Source organism: Pipistrellus kuhlii, unplaced genomic scaffold (genome assembly GCF_014108245.1).
Source record: "Pipistrellus kuhlii isolate mPipKuh1 unplaced genomic scaffold, mPipKuh1.p scaffold_m20_p_9, whole genome shotgun sequence".
Classification (NCBI taxonomy): domain Eukaryota; kingdom Metazoa; phylum Chordata; class Mammalia; order Chiroptera; family Vespertilionidae; genus Pipistrellus; species Pipistrellus kuhlii.
In genome coordinates this window covers 7522071-7539122 of record NW_023425595.1, presented here as the reverse complement: position 1 = coordinate 7539122, position 17052 = coordinate 7522071, and the positions used below count along the sequence as shown (strand labels likewise).

The 17052-nt window shown below is 45.3% G+C and overlaps 1 protein-coding gene across 1 annotated transcript; it reads right to left on the bottom strand.

Moving 5' to 3' along the window:
* Nucleotides 1-3928: 3928 nt before the first annotated feature.
* LOC118713058 (probable inactive 1-aminocyclopropane-1-carboxylate synthase-like protein 2) lies at nucleotides 3929-10875 on the bottom strand. Its single transcript, XM_036427411.2, has 11 exons — nucleotides 10553-10875; nucleotides 10148-10217; nucleotides 9816-9882; nucleotides 8744-8841; nucleotides 8404-8481; nucleotides 7989-8089; nucleotides 6906-6995; nucleotides 6502-6547; nucleotides 6274-6415; nucleotides 4335-4477; nucleotides 3929-4248 (listed from the first exon to the last, which is right to left on the bottom strand). Exons 1-11 carry the CDS (start codon nucleotides 10606-10608, stop codon nucleotides 4081-4083), a joined length of 1059 nt encoding a protein of 352 aa, XP_036283304.2. The 5' UTR covers nucleotides 10609-10875; the 3' UTR covers nucleotides 3929-4080.
* Between the last annotated feature and the right edge of the window lie 6177 nt (nucleotides 10876-17052).

Here is a 17052-nt window from a genome sequence, read left to right as displayed (position 1 = left end):
CTGACCCTATGGGACCCTGCGGGCACCCAGGAGCCGGCAAAGAAGGAAAAGAGGAAGGGGCCCAGGGCCAGGCTCCGGCTCCAGATCTTGGCGAGGAAGGGGCAGGCCACCGCCGCCCCTGACTCTGGTCTCCTCCCGCTGGCTCTTTGGGGCGCCTCCCTTTGCCTCCTGGTTTAGCTCCCCAGTGTCCAGGCATCTGAAGCCTGCATGCAGCCAGAGAGAAGCTTTTCCGGATTAAGGCGAGCACATCCTTAAAACATCCTTCCCTGTGAGAGTTCACACTGGCGTTTGTAGTTGCTCCCTTTGGATCTATGACCCTACATGTTCTGGGGATTGGCGGTGAGTTCCACTACCCAGGGCCCGGGCTTGCTCAGAGGCTCCAGTAAAAAACACATGATTTCACGCATCTAGGGGAAATAAACGTAAAGCGATGAACAAAAATAGACCCGGAGACAGAGAAGCATCGATCGGACTATCAAATCTCAGAGGGAAGGTAGGGGAGGGTGGGGGAAGGGGGAGAGATCAACCAAAGGACTTGTATACATACATTTGTATGACATATATGTATATGTACCTAACCAGTGGTCACGGACAACAGGGGGGCGGGGGGGGCATACATGGGGAGAGGTTTGGGATGGGAATGGGGGGAAGAGGACAATTATGTGACACCTTAATCAATAATTTTTTTTAAAAAAAGTCTCTTTTCCCCGTGAAAGGACAGCAGCAGGCTCCCTCTGTTCAGCATGGCGGGAAGACCTGGCTGCCTTCTGAGGGCTCCCTTTGTCTTCACGTTGACCTTGCCACTACCAGTAATCAGCATCACAACCTCAAGCAGCTCTCATGGCTTTTTCAGTCCTTCATGTTTTGTTCTGCAAAATGAGCCACTTCTCTCTGTTCATGTCATAGCATTCTATTTAATCCAGATCAGTTGCCTTATTGGAAGGCTGTTTTGTGCCAGATCTCGGCCAGTGCTGGGATACATTTATGAGCAAATCAAGCTGTGGACGTGTATGGTTGATTGGGAAGGCAGACAGACACATGGGATAACTGTTAAGAAATGGACTGCTGAGGGCCCTGGAAGCATACAGCAAGGAGGCTTAATACCACCCCCACAAACGCATACCCCATACACAGCGAGGTGTTAGAGCAGAACAAGCATTTTGATAGGCCCTTGAAGGTTAGATATGTGTACAAAATGCATGAACAATACAAATCTGATACCTCTGAAACTTACAGGTATGGGAGAAAGGACAAAGATACAAGCAGAGGTTAAGACATGAGTCTTAAATAAACCATGGTAAGGACTGTATAATTCTCACTGAAGGTAACAGGAAAAAGACATTACATTTGTCTGACTGAAGTCAACTCTGTAAGACTGAGAATAAAAGAAGGTCCTCTCTCACCACTTTTCAACATTGGACTGGGGGTTCCAGCAGTGGTTGGCAAACCGCGGCTCGAGAGACACACAAGGCTCTTTGGCCCCTTGAGTGTGGCTCTCCCACAAAATACCACGTGCGGGTGCGTATGGACAGTGCTATTGAAACTTAGTGTCCCATGTCCAGAAGTTGGTTTTCAGCCTGAGCGGGTCTATTTTGAACAAGTGGTTCTAACGCCAAGCCACACTGAAGGGGCCAAAGAGCCGTATGTGACTCACAAGCCCCGTTTACCAACCACTGTTCTAGGCAATGCAGTTGGAACCAAGAAATAAATACCAAAAAGGACAAAGAAAAATTATCTTTATTAGCAACAGGATACATTTGTGTACAAATTGTGTACATCGAAAAATCAAAGAAATCCCCCTTCCAAACACACACACACACACACACACACATACACAATGAGAGCTAATAAGTGAATTTAACAAGATCACTGTATTGTTGGGTGATGGTTCTTTCTGGGTCTCTCACATTATTGCTTGTCTTGCAGGCAGGGACCTTGACTGCCTTTGTTCTAGACTAAGTTTTCCAAAGATAGACATTTAATGTGTATATAGATGCGAATATGTGTACAGCAAACTGCCTTTCAGGATTGTATTTTAGCTGCCATTTCCAAGATGCCAAGATGTCAGGTACCTTCTTTTCTGGTTCCACAAGCTCCCTCTTTCATCCAATGAATTCCTCTGTTTTTTAGCCATTGTTGATTTCTAAAAAAACTATGTGTAGAGAAGAAAAAAAAAAAAACCTGCAAGAATCATTTGTTCTTATGTTTTTTAATTAACACACACACACACACAATCAGGAGATAGTCATCAAGGAACAATAACAACCAAACCTGGATCCAAAAGAGAAGATGATCACAAACTCAAGTGACTGACCGAAGCCATCCATTGGCACTGAAATTCCTTTCATCCTCTATAAAATGAAGGTAGTCGCTGCTCTGCCTACTTCACAGACCCAGTGCTCTGATTGAAGCCCAATAAGCAAGGGCTTTGCAGAAACACTCCCGGGTGGTGTTAGTTGAACAGCTGAAGAGACTAGAGAGAGAAATGGAAGACCCCAGGCTTGGCACCAGAGATTCCTTTTAAAGGATTTTTGAAAAGGCACAAAGGGTATGAGCTTGTATTTGGAAGCGGGAACATCTGCAGTTATATCACCATCCTGCCATTTGGCCACTCATGTAGAAGGTGGCTGTGATTTCATTAGAGTTCTCTGGGAAACGGCATCCCCAGCCCTAGAAAACCTTCTCCAACTCTATTCTTCATGTATACCCTGCCTTGGAATTTAAAAATAAAAAGGACCAAAAAAAAAAAATGAATAGTTCCTAGAGTTGACTATGAAGAGTGAGGAAGAAATAAAATGGGCCTGGAATTTAAGAGAATGTGGACTTTATTAGGTTTCAAATACAAAAATAAACCCAATTAAACAGGGAGGCAGAAAGCTCCCTTTGTTACTCTAGGATTTCCAACCCCAACCCATAAAAACATTTTGCTCACACACAATGGCTAGCAAAGAGTAAAAAGAAGCAAGTTCTCAAAGATAAGAGGGGTCCAAGTTTTCGAAGGAGTCAGCCACTGGAGGATGAGCTGGAGTGCCTAGTGGACGGGGAAGGACACAGTTTCTGCCATTACATCTTCCATTGACACCTTTTCCCAATCTTCTGTAACATCAGGTAGTGTCTCAAAGAACCTCTTCATGGCTACAGGGTCCAAATGGAGATAGAAATAGAATTAGTGAGTTTTCAAGGGGGCCCCAGAAATCCCCATGTCATGATAGACCATCACGGAGCCACGCTTCAGGGATGTTGAACTTCAGCCTACCCTTCTTTGGGATGCATTTCCAAGTCTATCCACCACATCCCTGATAGCTCACTTTTATTTATTATTTTTTAATATATTTTATTGATTTTTCACAGAGAGGAAGAGAGAGGGACAGACAGAAACATTGATGAGAGAGAAACTGATCAGCCGCCTCCCTCACACCCCCCACCAGGGATTTGTCTACAACCAAGGTACATGCCCTTGACCGGAATCGAACCCGGGACCCTTGAGTCTGCAGACCAACGCTCTATCCACTGAGCCAAACCGGCTTTGGCTGATAGCTCATTTTTAGTTTCAATGTCACAGCCATGTGCCTACAAGACACTTTGTCTCATATAAAATCCTATTACCTGACCATAGACTTGGACTCAACATTTCTATTGCCTCTAGTGTCCCTTCACTCCATCTATCCTCCTCAGTAGCTCAAAAGTTTTATGACATAAATAATTTTTCTTCACTGCTCTATTCCAAGCAGACAGAACAGTGTCCAGCATATGGTGAGATGCAACAGGTCATTGATAACTGAATGCCATGTCCTCATAACCTTCAGAGGAGAACCTCACTGTATAAAATATACAGAGACATCATGCTCATCCCTGTCTATCTCACCCACTAACTCAAGCCCCACAGGACAGAAGACCACTTCTGATTAGTGCCCTGATCAATGGCAGGTCACGTAGCCCCAGTTTGCAAAGGAACTTAATCAAAATATGAAAGTGCAAACCATCTAAGGTATAGATGAGCTGAAGCTATAGATACTAAAGCCCAGTAAGGGAAGACTCAGCTATTGGACTACAGGAGGGGAAGACACCAGGATTGGGATGTCAGCACCACTCACCAACTTTCAGGCGCTGGGGCTTATCTGCAAAGGTGATTCGGAACCAGCCAGGCTCCTTACATTTGTAAGCCTTGCCAGGGGCCAATAGGAGCTTGTGGTCCAGGAAGCGGCAATAAAGCTGCTGCTCTTCCTCAAAAGTGCATGGATCCAGGTGCTAGAGATGGCAGAGGGACAGAGCTGAGCCTAAGACCTAACAGGCAGGTCTGCCCAAGGACACCTGTCCTCACTCCCAGAGCTCACCTCTTTCAAGTTGATCCAGATATAGAGGCCAGAGCCACAATTGAGAAAAGGGATGTTCATTGTCTTCAACCTGTTAGTGATGTACTTGTGAGCCTCTTTCATCCGGGAGCAATTAGTGGGCAGGTACACGTTGTCAATCCATTCTGGATGGTGATAGGGGAGAATGCTGTCACAGATCCTCTGGCACAGAACTGCCAAGAATTCTTTGCCACATGCTCCTACCTGGACTTCCTGGCAGCTATTTCTGTCCAAGACTGACTCCATACTATATTTGAGTCGATGGCATCCATATTCAAAACTTACCTCCTACCTACTACCTATAGCTCTGGCGAAGACACTGGACTTCTCCATAAACCTGTAGACGTGTTCTGTTTGACTTTACAGCTCTGACACAAGAGTCAGGGCATCCCCTGTAACGGGTTGATGCTTTTGCTGTCAAATGAACAGAAAGCAGGAACTCATAGCTCCCCCTACCTCCTGCCTTACAACCTCACACAGTGGGCTTTGAGGTATTTGGTGATGATCTTAGCCCAGTTGTTCTCAGTATTTGCAGCACATTGAACCACCAGGGGAGCTTATGGAAATCCTCATGGCCAGGTTATATACCCAGATCACATGGAGCCCACGCATTGGCCTTTAAGCTCCCCATGTAATTCCCATGTGCTTGCCAAATTTATAGCCATGTTTAGGGGGCTGAGAACCTGGTTTCTGCCAAATATCAAAGGGCCAGGCACCATGTAGGGAAACAGGTCAATGGATTTCTCCTATCTACCCTTTTACTCACCCAAAGATGAGAGTAAAGTTGTTTTCTCAACCAGATTATTTGGTTACTTAAATTTATTTAATTACTAGAGGTCTGGTGCATGAAATTTGTACACAGAAGGGGGAGACCCTCAGCCCGGCCTGCACCCTTTCATAATCCAGGACCGCCAGCTCCTAACTGCTCACCTGCCTGCCTTCCTGACCACCCCTAACCTCTTTGTCTGCATGCCTGCCTGGTCACCTTAACCATTCTACCTGCTTCTCTGATCACCCCTAGTCATTCTGCCTGCCTGCCTTCCTGATTGACTGATCATCTCAAACTAGGTGCCTCCCTGCCTGATCACCCCTAACTGCTCCCCTGCCTACCTGATCACCCTGAACCACCTCTATTTACCTGCTTGATCACTTCTAACCACTCTGCCTGCCTGCCTGATTGCCCCTAACTGCCTCTTGCCTTGATTCTAACCACTGTGGCTTTATCCAGAAGGATGTCCAGAAGGTCATTTGGCTGTCCGGTCTAATTAGCATATTCTTTTATTATTATAGATATCCCACCTTTTAATTTAAATCTATTGAACTGGCATCTGCTCTACTACAGAGAATTAAAGAAAGGGGCCCTTCTCTATGTTTGGGCCATGGCACTAAAGGGGGAAGTTCTCCCTGAAGCCAGCATTCACATCAGATCCAAAAGGCAGAAGAACCCAAGGGCCATAGATGTAGCCACAGCAACTTGCCCAATGGCAGCGCTCCCTTGGCCACATTGGAAGATGAAGTTAAGTCATAGTTGAGGAATCAGGGCACTTGTATCTTTGTAATCTTTGCTGAGCAAGCAGAATATAGAAAGGGAAAAGAGGCCTTGACGTAAGGACAGATTTGGGAAGTCCCCCTAGAAGTCTGCATATAATTGTCTATCCTCTTTCCAGGCAGAGCACGAGCTACCAGACAGCCAGAAATTAAAGCCCATCTTGGCTTTTAGACCAGTGCCTCCCTCTTCTGTCTACACTTTAGTGCCTCCTTTAAGCTGCATCCTGCCTGCCTTCAAACTTCCTGTCCTCCACCATGACACCTGAAACAGCAAACAGGATGTCAGGGGTTTGAAGGCATGACAGAGGCCCAAGCAGACCCAGGAATTCCCCTATGGCCCTGATCACCAAGATGTCTGAATGGAGCTCAGTACCTCTGTCCTGGAGCAGTCGACACAGCTTGTGCTGGGTGATGCCAGAGATGCTGTGGAGGAAGCCGAAAGCACCCACAGTAGAGGCCACCTCCTTGTTGTGGGTATACAGAGTGCCAAAATGAAAGCCAGAAATCCCAAAACCCTAGAGGAAGAGAATTAAGGGAGTAAATACCTTATGTTCTTGGTTCCCATCCCTTCCCAACACAAGAATAGGCTATTGGGACTCACCTTACTGGTGTCCCATATCACATGGGTCCTGTTGGGGTCAGGTAAACTGGGGAGGAAGAGAATACAATCAAGGTTATAGAGAACTATTTGAGTGAGGAAGACTGAAGGTCTGTGTGTGGGAATGGGGAATGGGCCTTGAGGTCCTCTAACCAGACCTTTTGTAGAGGTTTATCTTTATTTTAGAAGGATAAAATAATGATATTTATTTCTACCTTGCCCTCAATTATCTCATATACAATGTGGTATTTAGAACAAAGGTACTTAGGAGGAAAGATCATACTTGATTTATTTTCACATTTAACTCAATTCCTAAAACTTAGCCAGGTGAATTTATGACACATAAATCACTGTGCAAAAGCAGGAAGCTAATATTCTTATTCCCACTCCAGCTGAGACCAACTCACCTTTCCATGCTCAGAACACTGTTGAATGGGATGGATTCATCAAACACAGACAGCATGCAAATCTCATCAATAATCACATGAAGGTCGTGCCTGCAAGTTAGGCAGAAAAGGGAAAGCAACATCAAGGTTCTCTCTCTCATCTTAACTCACTTTCTTTTATGGTCAATTCTGAATTCAGATCAGATTTTCTCCTACTGCCCCAGCAGCCCATCTACCAAAGATCATGGTAAGGCAGAGGGGCTGGTACACAAGAAAGGACCTTACACATGGAGAGGGTGTTCTTGGAGGGCATAGAACCCAAAGGATACACATGAGAAAAATCTTACTGAACCTTTCAATCCTCAAGCAGAGACGACTTTGTGGTATTAAAGTGGGTTAAGACTATTATGTACATTGTGTTTGTTCTCACATTGGCCCTCTGAGGCAGTACTGTTATCTTCATTTCACAGATGAAGAAACTAGGTTCTGAGACAAAGTTAATACTTGCTATCAGCAGGTTTTGAAGCAGGGCCTTGAACCCCATTCTGTCAAATTCAAGCCCAGGACTTGCAATGTTCTTCCTTTTGTTCCCATGTTTCCCTGTTAATTGGTCTGGTTAGTTACCAGGCTTAGAATAGAAGACTATCTACCCCTAACAGGGCTGTTTTTTGACCCCAGACACGTCATATATGAACATGTTCTCAGGAATGGGACATAAAGTTCTGTGGAATAGTCTTTATTTTCACCCCACATCGTCCAATAGTCTCTCTTCCCTGGAACCTCAGACCAACCAGTTTGGGAAGTAGAGGCTAGAAAAGTGCACATGCTACAAAAAGTGGATGAGTAACAAAACTATAGTATGATTGTTACATAGATGTTTGCACATGAAAAATGCTATTGATAGAAAGAAAATGGGGGAGGGGGGAGTTTGGTGGAAGCTGTAAGCATGTGGTTGCATTTTTCTTATTCCCATTTTAGTTAGTTGTGCACCACTTTGAAGAGTATAATAAGCAATAAGCATAGTTAGAAAAAAAGTATTTCTGGTTCTGACTTCTTGTCCATGACCGGTGGCAATTTGTTTAATTTCAAGCGGTAAACTCCTACCTCCTGGCAAATTCTAGGTATTCCTTCAGTGAGTCCCGAGAGTAGATGTCTTCCAGAGGATTATTGGAGTTGATGAGAACAAGACCTCTGACCTTTTGCTTCTGAAAGAACCAAACATAACCCAATGAACTCAAATCCTTCACATCTACTTCACATTCAGCCAATGTCAGACAGGACACCCAATATAGGTCTACATAGAATCCTAAAGCAACTACCATACTGCCCCAGAGCAGGGCAGAAAATAGCACTGGGGACTGCCAGTGAGAAGGCTCGGGGCTCCCAGAGGGACATGTCCCTGAAACACTGCTTCTTCTGAAGAAGGAGCCCACACTCCCCTGTTGAGGAAGTTGGAGCAGAGTCTTAGCACTGAACCCCTTCAAGGGCAGCAATTTAGGACCCATGGTCTTCTCCTTACCTTAAACTTAGCCTCAACCATGGCTTTCTCCAACTTGTCCACAGTCAATTGGAATGGTTGGGTATTGGCCTCAGTGATCTGGAACACAAACACTGCCTGAGGACCACCCATCTGAAAGCTTCGAAACTTTGGTCTCTCATTCCCACAAACCATGAACAATCCTTCGCCTTCATACCCACGGTACCAGTCCCCACATGCCCTCTGTGCTGATTTCTCCATCCTCATCCCATCATCACTTACATATATGGCAGGAAAGCTAGCCCCACCCATAAACCCTGGAATGCCTCCAGAACATTTCATTGTCTAGGTGGGCTGAGCAGGAAAAGGACCCCGTTCTGACCTCACTCTGCAGATGGACATGAATCAGCTCAACTTTTGAATACAGGTAGGAAGTTAATGAGAAGCTGGAACTGAAGGGGGTGGGGATCAGAAAGGCATCTGGAAACACAGAGAGACAAGGCTGTCAGTCCAGGGTCTCTTGGTCAGAACCACCACACCCACCTGACTCCCCAGACCAGCAGCAACTCTACTGACAGGGTAGGTTACTTGGGCAATCCATGCCACTTGGGAAATGCTTTGGGGCTCAAGCTCTGTAAAAGGTAGCCATTCTTATAAACAATATTTGGGGAACAAAACTCAAGTGTCCTTGCTTTGGGGCTACACTATAGAAGGAGACCAAAAAAACAAAAACAAACAAAACAAAAAAACAGTGCTCTGCATGGCTCAGAAACCAAGGTGCAAATCAAGCCTATCTTGCCAGTATGATGGGCATTGAACATATTCCGATCAGCTTCAGGGTAAACACCAGAGACTTAGGCCCCTGCACAAGGAAGGTTCTTTCTCTCCACATAACTCATGTTATCTACACCTGGTGGTCTCAAGTGTGCTTCTCTTCCCATCAATTGGCCTTATTGATGAACTAACCAAGGACCTACTGATTTGAATGAAACTGGCCACCTTGGTAACTATCTTCTATGCAGCCAAAGCTCATTAAAGTCTGAGACTCTTGTTTGGACATTGTTAAGAGGGACATTGAAAACATATTTTTCAGCTTTATGTGATCTAGAACTCATTAGACATTGTTTTTGAGGAGAAGGTGAATAGAAATTCTATATAGTTTGAGTCAGTTTACCAGGTCTCTCTGTATTGGAATTGAGCCCTAAATCCCAGCTAATAATATAATGGGTTGGCTCCCATCATCACCATTCCCAAGGGCATATCTCCTTGATGTCTCTCATGGTTTTCTTCCTCATTAAGTGAGGATGCAAATCCCTCACTCCTATAGAAATAGTAAGAAAATATATAACCAGTACAGGAGAGTCCCAGCATTTTAGGGGAAGGGCCTTCTTCTCTGAGGCCCAGTGCCTGTGTGCTGCTATTTCTCTGAAGGAAAGCAGAGCTCATCAACTTACCACCTGGATCACACAGCACCATGGTCAGGGTCAAGAAGACAGAGGCACAGCTATTTAGAACAACCACCTGAAGAAGATGCACAGAGGTAAAAGTTAAAACAAACAAACAAACAAACAAAAAAAACCAATCTCCATGTATGATGGGCTAATCCCTCTGTCTCCCTCCCGCTCAGTAGGGACAGGGATAATTAGCCTTCAAAGTTGGAATCCATTGGCTTTCATTCGTCTTGGCCCTGAAGGCCTCTGCTGGTTTTTCCTGGACCCTTTAATGCAGAGCCCTCAAGAATACATCTCTCCACTAGGAGATAAGTGAGGCTTAGAAACTAACTTACATTTTCTGGATCAAGCTGCTCAGGTGCCTTGCAGTAGTGGGTCAGGAACCGGGCTACTTCTTCCCTCAGGCTATGAAGAGACCCAGAGAGATCTTGTGGTTTCAGGCCCAGAAGCCCTTTCATATTCAGTATCTAGACTTTTGTCTTTTCCAAAAAGCAAGGTGTCCAATCTCATGTTATTTGGTTACTGACTGAGATTATCGATTCCAGAGGTGACAATTAGTGTGAGAGCTTGGGCTATTTTTATTATACCAGGCTGCCTCCTAAAGTTGTGCTCTAGACATTTTCTAGAGATTTCACTGAGAGAAACAGAGGTAGCCAACCAAGAATCTGATATTTGAATTCTGCCCTGCCTGAGAACTGGTACCTGTGGACTAGGAGGCCATAGATCTGGAAGTTACTTACAAGGCATGTCCTCTCCAATCAGGATATTGCAGAAGGTCATCATTAATGTAGTTCATGTCACTCCGACGCAACTGTTGACAAATAAAGCATGAGGACAGCCAGACCAGGGAAGCTCCACAGTCTTCATCCTACTCTTAGGATGCACGTGGGCATATGCCCTACAACATAGGGCCTCCCAGAGGGCAATGGGCACACATGCTGCATGCTCCTGAATGAAGGAGGCCCTGATCTCCTTATCAGATCACACAAATGGGTAACTTACTGAGAATTGCTTAATTAGCAACCCCCACAACCGAACACTTGGGCCAGAGGCTCCCTTGTCAGTCTACCTCTGAACACTCATAAAATCCAGGAGATGACACATGCTATTCCAGAAGTTTTTTCCCCATTCCCTTTCCTAATTGCCTAAGTCCCACTCCTACAGCCTCCACATGCTAGGAGTCCTGGGCCTGAATATGGGCCCCAGCGAGCCCAGAACTTGGCTTACCCTTTCAATCAGCAGATCAATGCAGAGCTTGTTCTCATTGAGGCCAAGGTTAATGAAGCCCTGCAGATGGAAGGAATCTGAGATCAGTCCCCCTGCCCAGCCTAGATCAGCCCTTTAAACATGTCAAAAAATACTCTTCTCAGATGATTTCCAAAGGGGAGAGCTCACTATTTCATTAGGCAATTCAACCCACATTTACGTGTTTGAAAGTTTCCCACAGCCCCCAAAATCACACAGTTTGCAAATATCCCCCTCTAGAGCCATAGAGATAAATAGTTGTATTACATACCAGTGACCAGTCACTTATTGACTAGAGTCAATAAGCTATCATTAGGCTAAGTGCTTCTTGTTCATTGCCTTCATTCTCACAACTTCTAAGAAAAGGGTTTTGTGGTGATTTCTGCTTTAAATGGAGTGAAGCTAAGAAAGGACAAGGAAACTTTCTCAGGGAAAGACACCAGAGAGGAAGAGGGGAAATCCTTTACCTTTATTAGCATGCCACTCTATTTGTTCCCATTCCCTTATCTATAAGAATCAATACCTCCTACTTTATAGGGCCAGGAAGAGCAAGCAAGAGAGCATCTAGTACTTGGTAAATCGTAGTGACTTTTTGTCTCCAGTTTAACCTATCCATATGACCTTGATGATGGGCAGACTCTACCTGCCTGCCCAGAGCCTGGATCCATTAGTACCACATACCATCTCTTGTTATTGCCATTTCCTTGTGCAGACCTGTGATTAGAGGAGTTACAGTTCTTCAGAGTCCAAGGAGGTACCTGACTCACTTGGCCCCAAAAAAGCAAATGGCCGTTGAGCACATGTCACTCAGCTAGAAGCAGAGAGATGATATATTCATGCTGTCCTCTACCCTGTGGCTGGAGAAATTTTGTGAACATCCCTTGCTGGAAGCCTTTCATTGACTCCCTGTCACCCTTAAGGTAATATCCTACCCCTGACCACTCTTGTCCACACTTCTTGTCACAGCCCTCATTGCCCTACTCTATCCACATGGGCTTCCTTTTCCATTTACTCCAAGCCCTTCCCACCTAAAGCTTCACACATGTTATTGCTCCCGACCCCCGACAACCCACATCTCACTATGTCTGGCTGATTCAGTCTATTAAGACATCTTCCCAGACCACCCAAACCTGGTATCCCTTTAGTGCTTTTTGAAACATCATTAATCTTTGTATCCTCATGGCTGATGACTATCATTTCTAGACTGGGTCCCATGAGAACAGGTCCATTTCTACTGTGACTTCAGTGACTCCTAGAAGGTAAGAGCAGGGATTAGGAAAGAAACCAGAGGGGAAAAAGGGAACCCAGTCTCAGCCCTTCACCTTTCTTGAGCATGTCATTCTATTTTGTGCCCATCCCCTTATCCATAAAGGGAGAATACCACCTACTTCATAAAGCCAGGAAGAGTAAGGAAGAGAGCACAGTACATGGCCCAGAACTCAGTAAATCCTAGTGACTGGGCCTCTCTAGTGTGTGTGCCCTTCCCACCACCGACATCCTCACCAAGATGTTGTCTTCATCGTATTTGTCTCCTTGGTAGGCTATGTGGTCCTGGAAGTTGGACTGGTATAAGGCAGAGATGTCAATCCCACGGTTGGATAGGTCACGGCTGATAAGTGCAGGTTTTGAATTACGCAGTTGGTGACTTAGCTGGTCAGACTCCCTGGATGACTGGGCCTGTTGCCCACCTTCAGCACCACCCCTTGAGTCTTGGGATAGATGAGGCAGTTGGAGCTCCAGGCCACTTGAGGCTCCAGAGTGTAATTGCTTGACCACCTCACACATTAAATGGACAAGGATGGCTTCCTGATCCCTGATTTTCTGATTGCGCCGTTGCTCCTCCTGCTGCAGGTTCTCCTGCTGCTGGTCCTCCTGCTGGTGCCTGCTCTCCAGCTGCAGGATATATTCCTTTATGATCTGCTGCAGGCTCATGATCAGTTCCATCACCTGGGGATTGTGTCTCTGGTTTCTAAGGCCCTGGTCCTTCGTCTGGCCTAATGGCTTTTGAAGGGTGTTTGATTGGCAACTCACATTCTGGCTTTCAGTTTTGGCCTCACGAGGCTTGCCTGAACCTTCAGGGAAAGAGAGAGATTATGAACTGCAGCAACTTAGACTCCCCTGACCTTCAGGTGCAGGCCTGCACAGGGGAATTCTAGCATGTACTTAAAATAATATATTGGTCCAATACTATTTACACTGTGCTAGAGAAAAGGAAAAGAATCCACATCCTATATAGTAAAAGGCTAACATGCAAATTGTCCCCTGGGGAGTTCGACCAACCAGGAGTTCTGCTGCTCGCTATAACATGTGCTGACGCCAGGGGGCAGCATGGAATGAAGGAAAGCCCTGACAGCAGTTGGCATCCGGTGGGAAGGAACGCCCTGATTGGCCCTGATCACAGGCCAGGCCTAGGAACCCTACCCACCCACAATTCATGCAGTGGGCCTCTAGTTTTATAATAAAAAAATAGTGGCATCACATTTAATGAAGATTAAATGTAAAACAATGAATGAATCTCACATGTGATTATATTATCAATACTAAAAAGCTGAATAACACTTAAACAATTTTAATAGCATCATAAGATAACCTTGTGGGGTTAAGTGAGAATGGAAGGATAGTTCAATTCTACATTTATATTAGCTTCATTAATAAATCCTAAAAGGATAAAAATCACTTCAGCTATAGATGCTAAAAAGACATTTGACAAAAGTAGACAACCATTCTTGACTTAGAAAACTTATTGAGATGAATGGATACCTCTTTAACATAAGACAGTCTCAGCCAAAACACCAACTTCCTACTTAATTGGAAAAATCTGAAGAGTTGGGACTTCTAAATGAATTATTAGGCCATTCATTCATTGTTAGTGTTAAATATCTTACATTGCACCAGAAGTCTCAGCCAAGAACATTAGGCAAGGAAATAAATCAGAGTTAGAAATTGGGGGTTTGGTTATTGTTTTCTGCAGATTGTTACAGACTTAACAGGTGATTTATAAGATAATTTGGTATAGTTATAGAATAGGGGCCCACCTCATGTTTCTGCAAATACAATTTTATTGTAACATAGCTACACCTATGTGGCACATATTAGCCAGACAGAGTTTGATAGTAAATGATAGATTCCCATTTTCAATCTGGATCATTTACCTAATTAGTGAGCCTAACAACTGTTCAGAAGCCCCATCTACATACAGCTTTGTTTTCATTTAATCTTAAATGCTGGGAGGTCAGAATTCTCCTCAACTTTCAGATAGAGCAATTAAGGACACAATTTATTACAGTCCATTGAATTTAGTGAAGTTGCCCAATGTATCAGGATGAGAATGAATGGTGCAGGTTACAGAATCCTCTGAGACGAAATATTATCAATGGCAGGCATTGGGGGACACAGAACAGTCTGAAAACACAATATTATCAATGGCAGGCTCTGGTCTAAGGTCTTTGTACACACACGTGATTGAATCCTTAACACAACTCTATGAGGACAGCACCTCCATTAGCCTCACTTTACAGATGAGAAAACAGAGGTCCAAAAGGAAGAGATAAGACAAGTTTGGGACAGGGGAGCTTTAACAAGAAGTCCACTACCCTCAGACGCCACCAACCTCTTAAAAATCCCTCCTCAAGGCCTCCTTCTGGAAGGATGCATATAGCATTCACTCCTTGGGATGCATAAGCCCAATATGTCCATTGGTACCCAACCCCACTGGCCGGAGGGGGTCCAGGAAACCCCAGTGGTATCTGGTCCAAAGCCATCCTCTTACTCCACATCCCACAGCTTTCCCAACCCTGCCACCAACACTTACGTGGGTTTCTGGTTCGACCCATCTCTTCTTTGGTCCCAAATCCTTATGCCCAAAGAAATCAACCTTGACCATCAGGGCTCAGGCACCACTCCAGGGTCCTCCTCCCCTCACTAAGCTTGATTCCTGTGTTGGGCTTGCAGCTCTGCTTTTAAGAAGTATGAGCTACTCAGGGCAACAATGAGATCCACCTTCTCCCTTTCCGAGGGATCTCCCCAGGAGCTCTCTATTACTTAAAATGGCCTTCCTTGGCCCCATTAGAGAGAAAGGGTCTGCAATGCCCACACCTGAGGTCACCGCACCTTGGAGCTGTGGTTCTCAAACTTTGGAGGCATTGGTAACACCTGGAGAGTGAAGAAAACCTTGCAGGCAGTTGGAGGTAGGCTAGGGCAGTGTTTCCCAACCTTCTCTCATGATGAGAATCACCTGGTGGAGTTGTTAAAACACAGATTCCCGAATCCCAACTAAAAAGTGCTAAACTATCAATAGAATTTTTGAGAACATATAGGTAAAATTGCATACCTATTATAACTTAGTGCTCTGTATATAAAATCTGTCTTAGAGCACTAGTTAAGTATACAATTTTACCTATATGTTCCCAAAAATTCTAGTTTAGCACTTCTTAGTTGGGATCCGGGAATCTGTGTTTTAACAACTCCACCAGGTGATTCTCATCATGAGAGAAGGTTGGGAAACACTGGGCTAGGGGTAGGCCCAGGGAAGTATTTCAAGATCACCAGGTGCTTTGAATACCTACCGACCTTTGAGAACCACCGGGCCAAGTGAATCTCAATGAAATCACAAATGAGCGACTAACTTTCTGTGTCTCTGACAAGACTGAGATTGAGAGAAATCTGAAATGGTGAGCCCAGGGCAGAGGGACAACTTGACAAGGAAGCCCTGGAGTGATCTGTCTCCAAGTTGGTCCCAATCCTCAGCCCTCCCTGGCTGTGTCCTTGGCAAACCTCCCCAGCCTTGCAGGTCCTTAGTCTCTCCTAGTTAAAGTGGGGGAGGGTGACATCGAGCTCACAGAGGGTGATGTGAAGGCTAAATGGGAGGACATGCCAAAATGACAGGTGGAACTGCCGCATGTCTGTGTCTGTGTCACCCTGGTCAGCTCCTGTCCTTCCTTCCATGGAGCTTGACAAACAGAAGCAAGAACCAAAGCAGCCTGTGGTCTGAAAATACCCTGCCTTCTGACTCTTCTCCAACTTCAGTGCTTGTTTAACATGCAGGTGCCAGGGCTCCACTCAGGGTCTGAGTCAGGAGGTCATCATTGAGCCCAGGAGTCTGCGCTGTGAAACGGCCTCCAGTATGGAGCATGCTAGGTGGGCAGGGCTCAGGCTTCTGCTCTAGCTGGGCTGCAACACCCATACTTATGCTCTGCTCCCAGAGAGGAGGGACAGAGTGAGGGAGAGGAAAGGACTGGACTAGTTGGTATTCAGCAGGGGCTTCTAACTCCCCACCCTCTTCTCCTTTAAGTCTTTCTTCAAATCACCTTCTCCTCTGACCACCCAGGTAATTAACATGCTGCTCTACCTCCCACATAGCACTTTCCCTGGCCATTCTACCTCTTTTTTTATAGCACTTTCTCCCTTCAAATGTACTGAAACTTTACTTACTTATTATGTTCCAGTTTCTTTTCAGTTCCCCCTTCTAAACTCCATGAGGGCAAGGGTCTCAGATTGTTTTGTTTATTGCTGTTTCTCAAATGCTAAGAACCATATTGACTATTGGGGAGCTCAGTAACATTTACCAATGAACAAATGAATGGATGAATGCACGATATTTTAATGCGATTATCCGAGGTCTGCATCCCATTCTGGACCACAGGTTTCTCAGCTTCTAGCATCATTACAAGGCACAGAGGGGGTTCTTGGTTAGGGTTTGTTGATGATTATTGGTAACTAACCAATGAGTGACTAAAGACGGGAATGGAGAAATCCACCAGTTGTAGCTCAGGTGAATGTTGACAATGGATTGATTTGCCCAGAGGAAAACCCTCATGTGCCTCAACCTCCTCCATTTCCCACCACTCCCTCAGCTGATGCTCTCTCCTAGCAATGGGCTCCCCTCCCAGCACCACGCTGTCCCATGGATTTGCCAAAAGGGGTCGCTGAATCCTAACTATCCTTCCTGGCTCAGAAAACTCAGGGCAGCTATAGCTGAGGACTCAGAAGCCAGGGT